The following is a 19,245-nucleotide window of genomic DNA, read 5'->3' on the forward strand; positions in this document are numbered from 1 at the left end:
TATATATATATATATATATGTATATGTATATATATATAAACAAACTATTTAACATTTAACATTTTTTTGTAATTTTAAATATTTTATTTTTTTAAAATTTATACTAGAGTTTAGTTTTTTTTTTCAATAATGTATAAAGCGCAAAGCTTTGAGAAATTATTAGGTGATTTTTTGCATTTATGGTTGTAGTTAAAATAATAATTTAAAAATGTTTAAGTATATCTTAATTTCTAATTTTATGATTTTGGTTTCGATGAATATTTTCTAGAAATGAGTAAATCTGCTTTTAAAAGATTTTCATCCAATATGTTAACATCTAATATGATAGGTATCGCAAAAAAAAGTTTTTAAATTTTAGATCCTGAAAATAAATGTTTTAAATAAGTCGAATTATTTACAATTATTTAAAAAGTTTTTTTTAAATTATTATTATTTTGAAAACCCGGCCTCCGATCTCTGTATAATAGAAATGCTGGACCCTGAGCAAATGCCCAGCTTTCCCACCCTTACGACGGCTCAGAGCATGAAATTAATAGATTTGTATGTTGAGGTTTGAATTTGTGAATTAAATATTGTACAATTTTCCTTTTTCTTTTAATCATTAATACAGAAGTCAGTTTTTTATAGTAGTTTACATATTAATATTATCATAAGGAAAAATATATATAAAAAAAATGCAACTGATAAACTTTTTGTTTAAATCGGGGGCACAAAGAAGAAAAAAGAAGCATTAAAATCTAAAACTGATAAACATTCCAAAGAGAAAAATTTTAATGCACTCGTGTTTACTAAATTACTTGCAAAAGTATGTTTATGAATTTTTAATTACTAATAATTTCCAATGGAATTATACAAAAAGAAATAATTATTTGATTTTTTTTGCTTATTTTTTAAAAGATGTTAGTAAAACACATGTATTAATTAAATTTATTTCTACAAACCGACATTGTACCCTCAGTTATTTTTATTTTCTGAATAATTTGAGAATTCAATATAAGTGAGTCTGGTTTTAATTTATAACATCGAATTACGTAAGACATAAGCAACAGAAGATTTAGAACATAGTTAGAACTTCGGTGTCATCCTGACATACTTACCGAGTTAGTGATTACTTCTGAGTAATAAATACACGTCGCTTTATTGAATTCCTCGTTAATTGTATTACTGAAATGGTGGTATCGAAGATGTTCACTTTTTTCATAACGAGCATTGAATGCTAATTCATCATCTTGCCTAAACGCGCTTACTTTTAAAGATGCCACATGCAAATTGGCGAATACTGTTACTTGTTCCTATTTAACATCGTGGCCTGAAATAGAACAAGAGGATTATGTCATCTCATTCTTTTCAATGCATGTTCTCTAACACAAGTAATCATAAACAATTTACTATCATTTAAGTATTAGCTAAAGATAAATAAAGATATAAAGAGATTAAAAATAATGCAGGCGTGTATGATGGCTTAAAGAATTGGATTGATAAAATGATGATGATATAAAAAAGCAGACTGAATTTTTTTTTTTAGTCGATATGGTAATTGATGGAACATGAGAAAGATTAAGACGCATTTTTATTGATAATCGTATTAGTTATTTAGTTTTATTTGTAGTTCTTGTGGATCATTTGTTTGTGCTTGGGAAAGCGGCTGATTATTTTACGAATATTTTTCGCTGCTGAAATGATGGAAGTTGGAACATAAGAAACATCGTGATGATATAAAAAGCAGATTTGTTTTTTGTTTTCATTAAAGTGTTTGATGACTGAACGTGAAAAATATTAAAGTACATTTTTTATTGATAATCATAATAGTTATTTTTATTTCAATATGAGCTCTTGTAAAACGCTTGTTAATGCTTATGAAATTGACTGCATATTTTAAGGTTTTTTTTTAAAAGATGATTGCTGAAATATAAGAAACATCATGATGATATAAGAGGTAGTTTTTAAGTTATTGTCGATAGATTGATAAAATTTTTTTATTGATAATTGTATTACTTATCTTTGCTTCATTCGGAACATTTGCAGAGTTTTTGTTGGTGCTTAAGAAAACAGCAAAATATTTTAGATTTCGAACTCTTCTTCGTAATAAGCCTTTTAGTGAATAATGATCAATTTTTTATAACTATTGCAATTTCATAACTATTATGTTTAGTTTTCTCTTTATCTAGCCAGCGCCCTCTATGCTGATAAGGAAAATGGCACAAAATCTCAATATATAGAAAATTCAGTTTATTAAAATTCAAAATCGTTTGTGATCTAATATTTTTAATATATTTCAAAAGTTATTCATTATTACATTGTCTTCGCTAATAAATATATTTAAACAAATTCTTCTTTGCTTTAAATGACTTTCTTCTAATTGAAAAAAAATTCTCCCTGAATTGGGTGTTTAAAATTAAATATTCTAATCCATAATTTTTTTCTGAACAATATGGCGTATATAGTATAAAAGTAAAGTTAAAATTGTGCAGAATGTATTCAAAATAAATTTTTAATTTTATTTTCCTGGACGAAATGGTTTTGAGAAACAATTACAGGAAATTTTTTGAGATACTTAAAAATAAATGTTATTTTTAATATAATTGGAATCTTATTTCTTATTTCTATCAGTAGTTCTGAAAATTCTAAAACTAACTGAACTAAATTAAACTTTCATTTGAGTTCGAACTAAGCAAGAAAATCATTATTTTATTTATCAATTTTTTTTTCATGGAACATTTGAAAATCATTCTATATTTCCCGATATTTCTGAGAAAATTACTAATTGTTATGCCCAATACTTTACTTCGAAATATACAATGCTTTTATTGTTTTGCCTAATGTTTTGCATTGTAACGAAATAAAATACATCATTTGACAATCTTTTATAGGTAGTGAAAGTTCAAAAACTCTTGAACACGATGGCCTAACCGTTCATAAAAAGTGGACTTATATGCTTGAATGATTGGTTAAATTTAATCAGGCTATTATCTCTTTCTCTAACATCTGGATTGTCCCTTTCGAAAATTTTCAATTGTGTATGCTTACTTGGTCAACCAAATTGGTGGGCGGCGCTGTTTGAAATTTCAAAAAAACATTTCAGGCCTCACCGAAAAAAAGAATTAATGTGACTGAATGACAGAAATCTTTGACTAGCACATCTAATTGCTGGAGGCTGTTACGAACTTAGCGAACCAGCTATGGTATATTCGTCCAGTTCAATGATATAAATCGCGTACGGAAAGCGAAATCTTTTCAGGAATTACTACACGCTCAGGTGGATTCCGTTTTACTTTTTTGCATTTTTTTAACGGAATATTTTATGGAGGTTTTCTTTTCTTGAGAGTAACATTAGTATACAATTTTAAGCCTCACTAACCTTCTTATAGAGATTGAGAGTTGGGAGAGGGGGGTAAGATAACAGGGTGGATAAAATTTTCGAAAACGGAGGGGGATCAATTCCCGTGAGAGAGAATATTCTTTTTTATTCCTTTTTTCTTTTTCGATTCTGTATGCTTTTACTGTCTGGTTCATTCATACAGAAACGGAAGAATTTCACACAACCTGTTTTATTTTGATTTTTCTTTCTTTCTGAAATAAGTAATAGTGGTTTTATTTCTTAATTAAGTATGTGTGATCCATTAAATTATAGATCACGTTTAAAATATATTGGATTAACTTACTATTATTATTTTTTTTTTGGATTTATAATTTAAATAATTTATTTATCAGAAATCTATATTTACGCAGCACTTACATTAGTGACCTATCAGCTGAATAAGTTTGAGTTAATAACCTTTATTACCATATAATTTTTCATAAAACTTTAAAATATTATGTAAACATTAAAATTTTTCCGTTTTACTCTTAAAGATATAATTATTTTCCGATAATTTACTATAAATATAAATTATAATTTATGATGTTTTTTTTAAATTTTCGTTAAATTAATGTATTTTTTCAAACGTCATACAACAAGATATTTAAAACAAATAATTGCTTGAAACAAAAATGAATAAAAAAAGTATATATGTTTTCATGGACATAGAATGGTAAAATAAAAATCATACGTCTGTCTTGCCCTTCACTACCCCCTTCTTTAAAATATCGAGCAAAATTATTTATTGTAATTTAACCAGAAAACTTTGAACGAAAATTAACAATCTATAATACTATGGTATTTAACCAAGGCTCTAAAAATATAAATTAAAAAATTAAAGAATTTTTTCTTATGAGAAATTGAAAATAAAAAAAAACTTTTCCCTCCGTTCTCTGCCTTTATTATATTAATGTGCTTATTACATACAATTAAACAATTAAAATCCAAGTTACTTTTATATNATATATATATATATATATATATATATATATATATATATATATATATATATATATATATATATATATATATATATATATATATATATATATATATATATATATATATATATATAAAATCTTTCCACTTCAAAGGACGGAAGGTACAAAAGGGGGAACATAAAATTATAAATTGTTATCCTTTTTTAGTCTTAAGTTTTTCTTCTGAACATCTCATTTTAATCAATACCTAATCAATACCAGCAGAGCTTATCACTGCATCAGTCAGGTGACAACACATCTAACAATATTTTTCACGTAGCTGGCATGTTTTGAGGATGGTTGTTATGGCAACTTATGAATCACACTTCAAAATCCGTCTTAGTTGGAAGGTTTGGAGGGATTCCCAAATACTTGTAAGAGAAATTTGCAAATAATTATTAAAACTATGAATATAGTGAGAACAGGTGAGGTAAACTTACATAGTTTATTTGCTTCTTTTACAAATATTATCAGTAAGTCAATGTTTAAAATTGTGATCTACATACTCACAAATGTAAACATTTTGCTTAGCAATTAGGGAAAAACAAAGTGCACGCCAGTGCTACAAAAAATGAATGTAGTTTTTCGTTGCATATGTATTCAATATTATAAAATAATGTATTCAAAATTTTAATATCTTAACTATACTCCTTTATTCCTTTAAAAAAATAATTCGATTTCTCTAAATTCTAGAACGAATTTTTTTCATTTAATTTATCTATAACTTTTTTTAATTTAAATGAAAAGTTAAAAATGTAATTTTCAATAAGTAGTTTAATTATAAATAAAAAGTAAATGTTATATCATTTCGTGATATTTAATTCTCCTTTTGTGCTTTAAGTACCCAAAGTTTTCAGAAAAAAAACCTAAATTATTTAAGTAATTCCCAAGAGGATTTTTTTTCAGACTTATAGACTTATTTAAGTAATCAAAATAAAAAGTAATCATTAGACCATAAAGGACGATTTGATCGCCATCATATATTTTCCGATCGAATTTATACATTTAAATTATTGACCATTTTATGTATTCAAATGAAAAGAAGTAATCAAAGTAACATGATTTTAATAAGAAGTAGTTGATTAAACATTAATGGACTTTAAATACCACAGCTGGAGAAAATAATTTTTAACGTAAAGAGCCAAATTCTTGCATTCTTTTATTTTTTTTTCTTCTAATTTATTTACTATTTTATGTGCTCGAAGGAAAAGTAGAAAGTAATCGGTAAAATATATAATTCGATTGTAATGAAAAGTTTTCATTAGATTATTAATGGATATTAAATATTCTTTCTATACAAAAATAATTCTTCTAATTAAAATTTCGTTTTGTATTATAGACATTAAAATCTAAAACAAATTCAAAATTAACCCTCATCATCTCAAGACAAAATGTGAATTATACTTAGATGGATATTATTTATATTCCACAGCCTAATAAGTAATCCTACGGTGTTCACCCGTTATTCTCAAATTTATAATTTTTAAACGCATCTAAATTCTCGAACACATCTAAATTCATTTTTCCAAGCAAATTAAAAAATAGGCCCTTATCATCGTTTATTTTTCTTTGTTTCCTTCTTTATTATAAGTATTGATATCGTAGTATATATATATTAAGATTAGACAATTTTAAGGCAACTATTTTGAAAAAAAAGTTTCGATAATGAATATTAATTAGGAGTATGCAGTTGTTATTAATGATTATTATTTAGGAATATGCTGTCTTTGTTAATGATTATTACTTAGAAGTCATATTAATATATGGTAATTTCCAGCTCATAATACTAAAATTAGTTTTTTTGCATCAACAATTTTGAAAAAGAAATGATGTTTTGTTAATGATTATGATTTTGGAGCATATCGTTCTTATTGATGATTATTATTTAGAAGTATGTAGTCCTTAATGATTATTCTTTTTCAGATACATATAATACTTCCTAATATTTATTGTTTGGGGACTATATTAGTAAATAATAATATCGTGGATTTAGTATTAAAGCTAAGGAAATCTAAAACAACAAGGACAGGGAGCAAAAATAAACACGTAACAGTAAAAGTAAAGTTTTGAAAAAGATGGAAGTTTTAAACTAGTATTATTTATTATATTAAAAGTTGTCTCATTCTAACACTTACCGATAGTTGCCGTGTACTTTTAGTTGTAGATATAGGGCAAAATTAGTAAATTTTACTTCTGACCAGTGACATGTTGTATTATTTTTCAAAGCAGACACTTTAAAACCACATGGGCATTTTTCGAAAATTAAAAACTTTAAACGATTAAAAAAGTGTTAGTATTAAAAATGTGAAGTATTTATTTTGAAGCATTTCTTATTTCAGAAAAAGTAAATTTTTCAAAAAAGTTATTTTTTCAAAATATTATAAAATTTACTTAATAATTCCATATTTAGTTTTTTTAAATAAATATTTATAAAATGCACATGGGTGTATTTTCGACGAAAAAAGTAGCCATCGGGTGGCAGCAGATAGTTAGTTTTTTAATCGCCATTTGTTATAATTAGCCGCCTTGTTGCCGGAGGCGACTCTTAATTTTATTCTATAGCAGTAGAGTTATAGAATTTCAAAGCTGTAACTGGTTTTTTTTCTAAATGTAACAACCATTACGGTACAAATAAAAAAAAAACACAATAAATAGGAAGTAAATATTAATAAAAGTTATTTCAAAATTCATAACCTTTTACGAAGAAATGATTTTATAAAATGGCTGTTGGTAACGAAACTGGAAAAAAAAAACATTACTATCATTATAAAACAAATCTTTAATTTCTTTTTCGAAGGACAGTTAAACTGATATGTGTCCATTTTTTTAGTTCTTAAATGTGGGAGTTGTCCCTTTGTCTTGTCAGTGTGAATTCGCAACCCTTTGTCATCCTGGATGACCATACAGCGTGACATTGTCATAACTTTTCAGAATGAGTACTTCTTTAACACAGATTCCCCATTTGGTCCTTCCAGCTTATAGCTCAGTTTCATCTCAGAATTTTTTTGTGAAAATAATGCTTTTAAGTTCTGAAATAATGTTCGTCATTCTTGCGTCATTACAAAAAACAAACAATGCTCGCTGAAAAACAAAAAGATGAGGCTATATGGAGAAACTATGTAGGTGCGCTTCTATTTAGTGTGAAGTTCTGCAATGTTTAAAGATCATACGTAATCTATTGTTTTAAAACAAATTTGAAGAGTGATTTTGGACAATCGAAAATTTCATTATTTAATTCCAGTAAAAGGCAATAAAATATATTTTGCAAATATATATTATACAATAAAATATATTATATTCATTAGGCGAAAATTGAGAGATTTTATAATTTTTTTCAACTCTGATATCCATCCGGTTTACCAATTTTTTTTTTATTAAACGCATTAGTTTACAGAAAAATATTTTAGACATATTATAAATACGTAATAATTTTTTTTAAAGTTAATTTTTTGTCATATTTGCCACGTATTCATTTCGCCATATTGCATTGAGATATTTTTGAATACGCAGTTTCTATTTTATTTCACAAACAGTCTACAATTTTGAAATTTGGTAATGTGCAATTTAAACATATTATTTTCAACTGGCTCGTCTACTACGGTTGAGCCTTCGTCAAAATTTTTATGTATGCTGTTCTGTTCTTTTCTAAGGTTTACCAGTTTGTTATTCTAATAGGTTTAAGGCTTTTTTTTCCACACAGTCAATTCACCTAAGTTTTGGTTTTCATCTCTGAGGTAAAAGATAGCTTGATGGTAGTCGACCTATCAGATGACAAGATCTTTATTACGTGTCCTGCCTATTTAAACCCCTTTTTTTAGCAGTCTAATATATCTTAACGCATGGATTGGAATAAAATTATAATTTGCATACTCTGTAATGTTAAATTTAGTGATGTTTAGTTTTTTGCTTTGTTTTGCCATTTATTTTTCGAATTCTGCTGTTTGTGTTGTTTTTTAAGATGGAAGTTTTAAATAGAATTATAATTCGCCTATTTCGCATCATAATATTTATATGATGTTTCATTGGCATGTAGTTTGGCCTGTGATGATGATAATTAAAAACTACAGAAGTGTTACTTTTTTTTCTTATCATAATTTTTAAAATTACATCAATTTACTAAATATTTTTAAAGTTATATTAATTTTACATTCACGTCAATTTTGAAAACTTTAAATTATCTTCTATAGTATGTATTGTGATGTTTTTAATAAATGATATCTCTTTTAACTAATGAGTAATGATGTTCGTTGATCTATCAGATGACAATACACAATATTAAAACACATATTCTAAATATTGACTCGTTTCTACTTCAAATCATAGAATAATAAAAAAAAAATTTGAGTAAAATTTTTGCTGTAAAAAATTCTTTTCTTTGAAAAAAGGTAATATAAATATAAAACCATTTAAGCCTTAAATTGTAAATAATTAGAATCAGGGTAGGAGGAAGGTGAGATTGGACCTGGGGCTCATGTGTAATTTAAGGTCACACCCCTATTAAATTAGTCAAAATTTCCTAATATTCGTTAAACAATTAAACTTTTTATAAAATTAAATTTTTACAGAAATGAAAGAAGAAATATTTTTTAATGCTTTTAATTTGAAAAAAAAATTTTCGTTTAGCATTAAAATACGAATAAGTTGTCTATGTCATTATTCTGTATGCATTACTCTACATCTATTCTATGTCTATTATGCTCGAAAATATCTAATGAATTTTTTCTAAAATTATTTTTTTCTTTCATAAATTCATTATTTTTATTTTCCTTTGGGGTCTGTATAAAAGAGTTATTCCGAGAAGATTATTTAGAGGTCTCATATGAAAACAGTTGGGGGCTACAGCTTTGGTAGCACCCATTTTTATCCTGCCCTGTTTATAACAATAACCCAAAATAATGTGCATAGTTATAAAAAAGAGATTGAACAATTTGACGCTTATGTTAACCTTTCGATTTTTAAACTTTTTTTATTACATCGAAAGTAAAAGATAATAGGTAAACATTGTATCAAATTACAAAATCGACAAACCGTTAAACTGAAACACCAAGAAAATAAGTAAAAGAAGAAGAAAAAAAAATTGTCTTGGAGGAAGATTTTAAACGACAAACAGAAATTTCATCAAGCATTCATGCATTTCATAAAACAAAATCCTTTGTTTGAAACTTCTCCTGTCCTGTCAGCGATGGACTTGAAATTAAACGTTTTTTGTTGTTCTAATATCCCTTTTCAAAAAAGATTGTTCCAGGTATAAGTCGTGTTTACACTATTTTCCTGTAAACAAAAGTACTTTTCTGCCTTTGTTGTAATTCTTTACCATGGTGAAGAATATGTCATTAAAATTAGTTTATTTTACACTTAATGAATCAGAAGAAAATAAAGGAGAGTCTTAGAAGGCAGTATTTTAAGGAGAACAACATTTAATAAAAGTTCTTTTTTCGTATTTCTGTAGTAATACAATATTAGACCTCAAATCAGTAGAGCTATGATTTTCGTGATAATGACAAAGATAAGGTAGCATGAAAGAAACTATAGTGCAACTCTGTGTCTGTGAGGGCTATATAAAATCAATTACCACAGTACCTACATTACGTAAGTGTATTCTTATATTAAGTACATTAATATAGTAGTATAAGAATCAGTAAAAATATTTATTTGGGAGAAGAAAAAATCAGTTGAAATATGAAACAACAGAAATAAACAGTCAAATAAGGTTAATTTTATTTTTATGTATTCACTTTATCCTGATTCTTTGTCTTCTTTCCCTGAATAGGTGCGTTTGACACTCTGTACGAGCCAACAAGCGATGTGAGACTTAAAACGTCTATTGATAACGTTGATGTGAGACTTAAAACGTCTTTTGAGAACGTTATACGTCTCATATCGCTTTTAATGTGATAACTTTTTACCTTCCTAAGACACATACCTTACGTCTATTAGCGTCTATTGAGAACGTTGATGTGAGACTTAAAACGTCTTTTGAGAACGTTATACGTCTCACATCGCGTTTAATGTGATAATTTTTTACCTTCCTAAGACACATACCTTAAAATGCAATGATTTTATGAAATTCCTATTTAAATGTATTAATGACGTTTGCTAATTACATGATAATATTTTATTTATTTCTTATATTGTGGAAAATAGCCTTTAATATTTCTAAACAACTTTTATTATTTTCTAATCATAAGAAAATACTTATATTTTTTATTTTTCTTCCAGAGGAGATCCTGACCGCTGCGACCATTTTGGAAATACAGCTCTACACTGGGCAGCAGCAAACGGTCACATGAACTGTGTGTCGTTCCTCGTCAACTTTGGTGTTTCTCTCTGGGCACTGGACAATGATTTTCACACGGCGTCCAATGTCGCTGCCATGAACCAAAGGGACGAAATCATTCGATATTTGGACGACGTCGTTGCCAGACAGAGTGCCCTTAACAAAAAACTAGTTCAGAAGCTGAAGGAGAAATCTGTGATCGACACCGAAAAACGAATAAAACAGTATCAAAAGCTTCAGAGGAAAGCCGCCAAAAGAGCCGAAAAGGAAGAGAAAGAAATCGAAAAGCAAAGGCGAAAACTATATGGTTCGGAGTTCCAGCTAAATGGCATCATCAGCAAGGCTTCCAGTCTCACCTTGGCGACTTTGAAGCGTGATTGCAAAATAACGTACGCATCGCCAAAGTATTCAGACATCATCAGCAATGGTGCGGGTACGACGAAGAAGGGTCTTGGTGCTGTGTCCAAAAGGATTCAGCAAAAGAAGCAGCACGTGGTGATGACAGCGGCCGACTTCAAAGTGAGGGAAACAGAACTAAACGGCAAAAGATCAATCCGATCTCTATCTGGACTTCTAAGAGATTCGGAAGTACTGTATGTACCTAAATACGACACTCAGAGTACAACTTCGGGTGGTAACAACCACAGGAGACACATGAAAGATGTGTTTGACACCAAGAGCGAATTGTCCAGGGCAATAAGCGAACCCGACTTCCTCCACACGACAGATTCTGGTTTCGGTGACGATGTTTCACCATTGGAGACTGCTGGCAGTATCTTCGAAAGACCAGGATTTGGTTCTGTGGCATTCAGGAACTCTATGTCTGGTACATTGATGTCTCTGCCTTCCACGTCCACCGAAGAAAATGACGATGAAAGTGATGATGATATTGATTCGATGAGAGCCAGTGAGAAAGACTCTGACGTGCAAAATGGCTCAGTCGAAGACAGTATAGGAAGTGCTGGTAGTCTGGCTCAAAGAAATAATCATCCTCCTTGGGAAGATGATGAAGGACATTTTGATGATGAAGAAGGTAAAGTAATCTCCGATTATTATTTTTTTTTTACATTTCAATGATTGAGCTATTTTAATTTACTTTTAAATCATTGGAACGAATTACTCAGTTATTTGAACAATCGTTTTAATTCATTAAATTATTTTAAAATAATCAGTATCAATCTTTATAACATGTCTTAGAGTCAGTAATTCCTATTAAGTGATAGGAATTAGTGGATTTCATTGATTCAACAAAATGTGTTGATTTAGTTTGACAATGACTCAAATCACTTCGAATCCGATTAGGCGTAACAAAAGAAGATGCACACTTTTTTTTAGAAAACTGTATGTTTATTTTAAATTTTGTGTATATATGCATAGTCATTTTTTATACGTATGCATATTTATATATTTACATAAAGTATGTATAAAACTTAAAATAGACGAAAAGTTTTCTAAAAACGAAAAGTGTACCCCCTCTCGCTACGCCTATGTTAATCCGTAAGCCCTTTGATTCATATACATATATTGAAACTATTCTAATCTGTTAATTTGAATCAGTTGATTAGAAGCTGATTTTTATATTGATTCATATTTTAGAATTTTTTAATTCGAAAAACTTGATTCGCTATTTAGTCATTTGGCAATGAACATAATGTCTCAATTTGAATAAGTGGTACAGTTTGCGGATACAATTTAGTAAATTGGAATCAGTGTTTTCGGAATAATCCAATCACTTGATTAAAATCAGATTCAGTTAATAATAATTCCTAGATTCAAATAAAATACTTTGATCAATTTTGAAAACTTTTTTTATTTTGAATGATGCAAAATTTATATCAATTAATTTGAATCACTGATATTATTACTGTAAATGATTTTGTTAGGTCAAATAATTTGAATGAATCCTTTTGCTTAACTCATTGTGCATACAGTAGAAATTTTCAAAACCACTTTATTGACTTTCATTTTATCCAGATCCTTTTTTTCTAAAATTGATATATTTGTTAACATTTCGACTTGACTGTTAAATTTTGTTGCAATTTATTGGTAAATTCTTCATCAAAATTAGAAAATAAAACCATATTTTTATTTTAAAAAAATTCTGTAATCGTTAAATGTAAAGATATATATTATTCATTGATTGTTATTAAGTGATTTACATTAAAAAAATCAAAATAATTACAAATTTTCGCTCATTTAGAATTCAAAATAATTTATTTTGTCCACAAATTATTTAAAATTTTTTTAAATTTAAATAATTTAAGAAGCATGTTTTTTTATTGTGATATTGTATGAATTCGAAAATAATATAAAATTATGCATTTTAGATTTATAAATAAATATGACAAAAATGTAAAACTTACAGGAAATCCAGTTTTTTTTTTTTAAATTTGATTAAAAAATTATATGATTTAATGGAAAACATTGAGATTATTATTAAAATGTCTGAAAAATGCTTGTACTGTAACAAAAGATCTTATTGAGAATGAAAAAAAAAGAAACTAACTAGATGGAATAATAGAATTCTCACGACATATTATTGTTTGAAACAAATAGAAACGTAATTGAAAAAGAAAAAATAGCTTTGTTTTATTTTAGTTTCCAATATCGACTGATTTTACCCCTGATATCATATCCAATTATGCAACTAAAAAAAAATCTTTTGCTATTCTCATTTTTAACAGACGACAATAAGTACAAATCAAAAAAAGAAGGGTCCTTCAGAAGTCAACAAGCATTTTATCGTTTGCTCCGTGGGTGCTTTGTGCGTTCTTTCGTGTCTTGCGTGATTTGGGTGTTCGAAATGGCGCTTTTTTTCGGTCCCAGAATGAAAATAGAACCGCCCGCGTTACCTGATTATGTGACATTCTGTCTCTGGTCGTGACTCAACCTTTTGCACGAATATGGTTCAATGCTACGTTTGTGGCACTTGGAAAAATGAGAAGAAAAAAAGTTAATAAAATATTTTTACGGTAGAGTGACCGTAAATCCATTCTTCTAATGGTGGGGGTATCGGTGACTCTTAAAATTCCAATCAGACGCTGAAGTTAATCAATGATTGTTTATCCGGTTAAGGTTTTATGGTTATTAAGTAGGATCGTTTGTGGGCGAAAAAAACATGCAAACCTACTTAGTAACAGCTGCTGCATGGAGTTGCAAATAGAACTTTCCGAACATCTGTTTAAGTATCATTTTTATAAGCTACTTAGGTTTTTTGTTCTATTTGTTACATTAATTCCGTTGCTGTTTTCATACAATTGCTTAAAAACTGATATTTAACTCGTACATTAAGGAAACATCCAGACAGCCCTCAACTCCTTTTTTTTATTTTTTAAATCGATATTTTATTCGCTCTTTGCCTTTTCGGAAAACCTGTAGTGCTCAAAATAGCTTGTTAAAATGGCTTTCTGCAGTTCGAACTTTTTTTTTATAACCGTCGTTAAATTCCCGACCCAAGTTACGACTGCTAATGTTCAACTCCGTATCCTTGTATTTTGAACCTAATCCAGAAGACAAGGAAACTCCTGGATCAAGTATTGGGGGAATAAAATCTCTCTCTTATAATGCGTCTATGTTTCTAAAAAATTAAAAAATGTAATTGTAAATGAGTTTAAGATGAAAGAAAAAAGCAGAAAACAAACTTTCCATTTTAAAATAAAATTAAATAAACATGTGTTAAAATTATATATACTAATCTAACAATTAACAAAAATTGTTAAGAAGAAAAATTATATAATAAATGTGCTTTTAGCTTATACAGGGTGTCTCACTTAAGCGTTTCAGAACTTCTAAGAGGGGTAGGGGGCATCCTGACGAGTCGAAATCATATAGCAATGTGGGGTCGGAAATGCTTTCCTGAAGCGGTGACGTACACAGAAGCACCATAAGGAAAAGAGACCGTAAGTGAAAAATCGCTATAATAATACATTGAAAAAATTATATGGTACATGGGCCAAAGTAAGTGTTCGAAGTTTCTGCCACCGGCTACAATGTACACCTCACATCTCCAGCGCATGGACATTCGAACATTCTGCAATACTCCAGGCATATCTCGCAGGCAGCTACTGCGATTCTTGCAACCAGCATTATCAACAGGAGTGTCATAAACCAGTGTTTTCATATGACTCCAGAAATCAAGACTTGATAGGTCGGGTGACCGAGGAGGCCATATAATTTTTTCAATGTATTATTATAGCGATTTTTCACTTACGGTCTCTTTTCTTTATGGTGCTTCTGTGTACGTCACCGCTTCAGGAAAGCATTTCCGACCCCACATTGCTATATGATTTCGACTCGTCAGAATGCCCCCTACCACTCTTAGAAATTCTGAAACGCTTAACTGAGACACCCTGTATATCGTATAAAGTAATTGGGGAAAAATATATAATGCAATTTACATTTCAGTGCTATCATCTATGAAAAAAACTAATAATAGTTATTAATAATAATAACAGTTGGAAAATTTAAGCAACAAAATATATAATAGATAAAGAAGTTAATAAAAAAGAAGTATTTGAACTGTAAAATCCTTAAAAAAATATTCAAATAGGTAATATTTGTAGAGCTTAACATACAAACGTAAACTAAAAGTAAACCATTTTATTGGTTTTCTTTCTTTCTTAGGGTAACTGTTTAGAAGTCAGAGCCTACATACATGGATAAAAAACCGTTATAGACTTTATCCTTCGCGGCTCCATGGCACCGTTTATTGTTTCAAATTTCAAGAGCCATATTAAAATAGATCAAAAATAAATCTAAATAATCTAAATCTTCGTAACTAAGATTTTATTTCTCTAGAAATACAAAATTATTCAAAATAAGTACTTAACGTATAACTAATTGTTCAACATTACTTAAATTATTACTTAAGACATTCTAACAAAATAAATCTAAATAAATACTTAATATATAAATAATTTTTTAACGCTAAGTAAGGCAAACTTAACAAATTGAATTATAACTACTGTGTTGTAAATAGTTAGAGAAATACCCGAGTTTATGGTGACACCTAAGAGAAATATATTTATAGATCATTATGGTTGTTTTTTTATTTGTATTCTTGAGTCTTTCGAAAACTTTAAGAATTGACTATTATATTTTGGAATTTTCTGGAAAATGAGAAGAATGACCACTCACGTGATTTCGCAGTAAGGACGGGAGCTCATCTCGTGACTTCTAGACAGTATATTCTTTCACTAATATAACTGTACAGTAAATGTTAAATGTTTTTAGAAATAAAATGTCATGAATCTGGCCCAAGTATCTCTATGTAAACTATCTGAAATCAACTATCTAAACTATCTTAAACTATGTAAACCAAGTATTTCCATCTAAAATGCCCCAAGTATCTCTATGTAAACTATCTGATGTAGAGACAGTTTTTAACGCACTGTACAGCTCAATTATTGCTTAAGATTTATTATTTTAATTTGCTTTTAATTGACTTGTCTGAATAACAAATTGTTATTAAAATCGATTAATTCTGTTTTCCAGGACTGGACGCTACGCCTCTCGTTGTCTTCCTCGTCGCACATGGTTTAATGGAATACACAGCAGCTCTGGCCAAAGAAAAAATCGACCTGGAGGCACTCATGCTTCTCACAGAAGAAGATCTGAAAGACCTCGGACTCCCCCTGGGCCCACGAAGGAAGTTGGCCAAGGCCATTGAAGATAGAAAAATGGCCATAGTCACTCCAGGAGATCTAATGGATTCTAAACTGTAACTTTATTTATGCATCTGAACTCAATGCAGTTTCAATCGATCAATACTAGTTGGGCAATTTCCTTGTGATGGCATTGCTTAAGCAGTTGGCAATGTTTTGACTGAAAACACACTATCTAATCAGTGATGAATTCAAAGAAAATCAGTGATGGATTTATCCTGATGATGGCATGGAACATTTAAATGTTAGTGAAAATACATTGAGTTAAAAAAATTCTATAAACTGCTGTGATAATATGCATATGTAATTTTGATAAGTGATTATACCTTTTTTTCTTTTCTCCTGTGCTTGACTTTTGTTGTGAAAGTGCCTCATTATCTTAGTTTTGAATGTAAAACTCAGCTGCATGTCGATTTATTTCGTATTTAGGGAAATGATTTGGCAGCATGGATTCCAAAAAAAAACACCACCTGTGGATTTTGAAAGCTGCCCGCATTTGTGTGCGACGCTGTGTATTTTCTCCTTATTTATTTTTTTTATATTGATGCATAAATTATTCAACTGTAAGAATAGTTCTTATTAAGGAAAGCATTGATTATATAATTAAATAGATGAATAAATTCAAGGGCAATACAACAAAAAAGGTTTTTGTGAAGAACTTTCAAACATCTGAACTACTGCGTTTCATTTATTCCATTTATTTAAATTTTTAAATAAATGGAATGTTTTAAACAGACGAACAATTTCTAAAGAGTTAATTAATTTTTAAGGACTAGGGAAAATTAATTTTAATACTCAAATCCAGAATCGTCATTTCAAGAATACTACACTAAAAACTAAATACAATAAATTGCTAGTAAAATACCTTAATATTATGAGTCAAATATCATTTTAAACAATAGGAAAATTCTAAATACATTATTAATACACTGTACACTACAAATCGTTAAATCATGTTATCACTTAATCGGGAATTAAGGGAACTCTACCTTCGCCAACCTTGGTCAGAAAAAAAAATGCATCATACCCAGCAAAAAAATTTATCTTTTTAAGCGATGAATTTAATTAGTATATTTTCTATTTCATATTTTAGTAAAATATTGTTACAATTCTGTTGCTACACATTTTGAGCAGGAATGATTTGCATTGTATTAATAAATGTGCAAAATGTATTTACACTAAGTTCATTTCATCAAACTCAAGTATTTCTCATGCCGCGATCATTAAGTAGCATCATAAATTCTATTACTAATTTCAATTGAATATCTATTTAAAAACCCTTTTACTGAAAAAAAGGCACAGTATATAATAATTATCATATTTTATACTTGACATTATCATTTTATATCATTCTATAAAATGACTCGACATTCTATAAAATGTCTACATTTCATTAATAAATTATTATTTACTTAATTTATTTTTCTAAAAATACTTTCTCGCTATATGTTAATACTTTACAGCGAATATAAAAAGATTAATTTGGAATTTCATAAAGTTTATAATTGTTTTTTATTTTTGATTTGCTGTCGTAATTTTGAATACGTCTTGTTTTAAACTGTCAGGAAAATTTCGTGAAAACATTATGTATATAAGAATGTTAATCTCTGTAATATAATCATCGCAGTTTTGTACAATAAGTTGATTTACTCACTGTATGAATGAAAAATTTTAATTAATGTTTGTATTAGAAAAGTATTATATGTTTTTGCATGATCATGTCAAGTCATGTTGCCTATCAGAAATCCGTCCAAGAATATAAAAATCTATTTTTTTTCCAAAGATTAAATATTGTTACATTTAATCTTATTAATTGTTTGTTATAAATAGATATCTTTTATTAAAAGCTTGTAAATAAAAATCATGCATATATTAGATAAAGTTCAATTTTTCTTTCTTTCTAAAAATAGCACATTGCTTTAGAACACATTTAATATCTTAAGACCATTTTGAAAAGATACGTGTACAAATAATGTTAAGGCATTCTAATAGGACAAGCAACTGTAAATTTGTCCAAATGTCACGCAAAGCCTATCATAAATCCGTCCATAGATATATGTGTAAAAATAATGTTAATGCATTACATGTTTGTGCATTACCAATCAATGTAAAGCAAAGTCTATGAGAAATCCTTCCAGATTTTGTATTTTCTAAAGATTGAATATTGTGAAGCAGTAACTTGTAAATAAACAAATGCATATATTACCTAAAGAACTATTTTTTGTCTATAAGCGCATATCATTATATCACTCTTAACATCCTGAGGTTATCTTAATTTGCTAAAAGGTTATCACGTTTAGCCTTTGTAATAGCAGTCGTAATTGTAAATTTGTGCATAGCCAATGATATGCAAAGCCTGTCAGAAATCCGTCCACACATTTAAATAATCTACTTTTCTAAAAATTGATTTGTAATATATGTAAATAATTGTACGTCTCACATTGTATACCGTATATTCTTTGTAAACTGAAAGCACTTTATATAAATTTATACATTATATTTTAACATGTTAAGCCTCAAAATTTGCCTTCATGTGTATAAAAATGTTATACCATTGTAATAGAACAAGCATTAAGTTTGTGCATAACCAATATGCTATGCAAGGCCTATCAGAATTCCGTCCACGAATTTATAAAGTTGTACTACTTCCCAAAGATTTGTTTCGTCATGTAATTATCTGTAAATAAAAGAACGAAATGTATTGTATATTGTATTCTTTTTCATGTAAATGAACATTAAACGAATATGAACATTAAACGAATATATAAGACTCATTTTCACTAAGCGAAAAAGGATTTGGACCAAGTTATATCGAAGTTCTAATATCTTGAAATATCGTCGAAAAAAAAATCGATATTTTACAATAAATCGCAATATTCCTCCAATTTAACTGATTAACATTATTATTGGTCAATTTTCAAGTGAAATTTTATCAACCCTTCCAATATTCAATATTGATACTCAATA

The 19,245-nt window shown here is 28.4% G+C and overlaps 1 protein-coding gene across 2 annotated transcripts in view; it reads left to right on the forward strand.

Annotated features, from left to right (window-relative positions):
• LOC107437217 (pre-mRNA splicing regulator USH1G) overlaps window positions 1-18,979 on the forward strand; it is a 68,290-nt gene extending 49,311 nt beyond the window's left edge. Inside the window, exons 1-3 of one of the 2 annotated variants that reach the window (XM_016049143.3) lie at window positions 4,636-4,763; window positions 10,558-11,648; window positions 16,109-18,979. In XM_016049143.3, coding sequence (XP_015904629.1) covers window positions 10,625-11,648; window positions 16,109-16,338 — 1,254 coding nt within the window. In that variant the 5' untranslated portion in view covers window positions 4,636-4,763; window positions 10,558-10,624 and the 3' untranslated portion in view covers window positions 16,339-18,979. Of the gene's footprint in view, window positions 1-4,635; window positions 4,764-10,557; window positions 11,649-16,108 lie in introns of those variants that run through there. The other variant, XM_016049142.3, reaches the window with a different exon arrangement.
• Window positions 18,980-19,245: the final 266 nt, after the last annotated feature.

This window comes from Parasteatoda tepidariorum, chromosome 2 (assembly GCF_043381705.1).
Source record: "Parasteatoda tepidariorum isolate YZ-2023 chromosome 2, CAS_Ptep_4.0, whole genome shotgun sequence".
Lineage (NCBI taxonomy): Eukaryota > Metazoa > Arthropoda > Arachnida > Araneae > Theridiidae > Parasteatoda > Parasteatoda tepidariorum.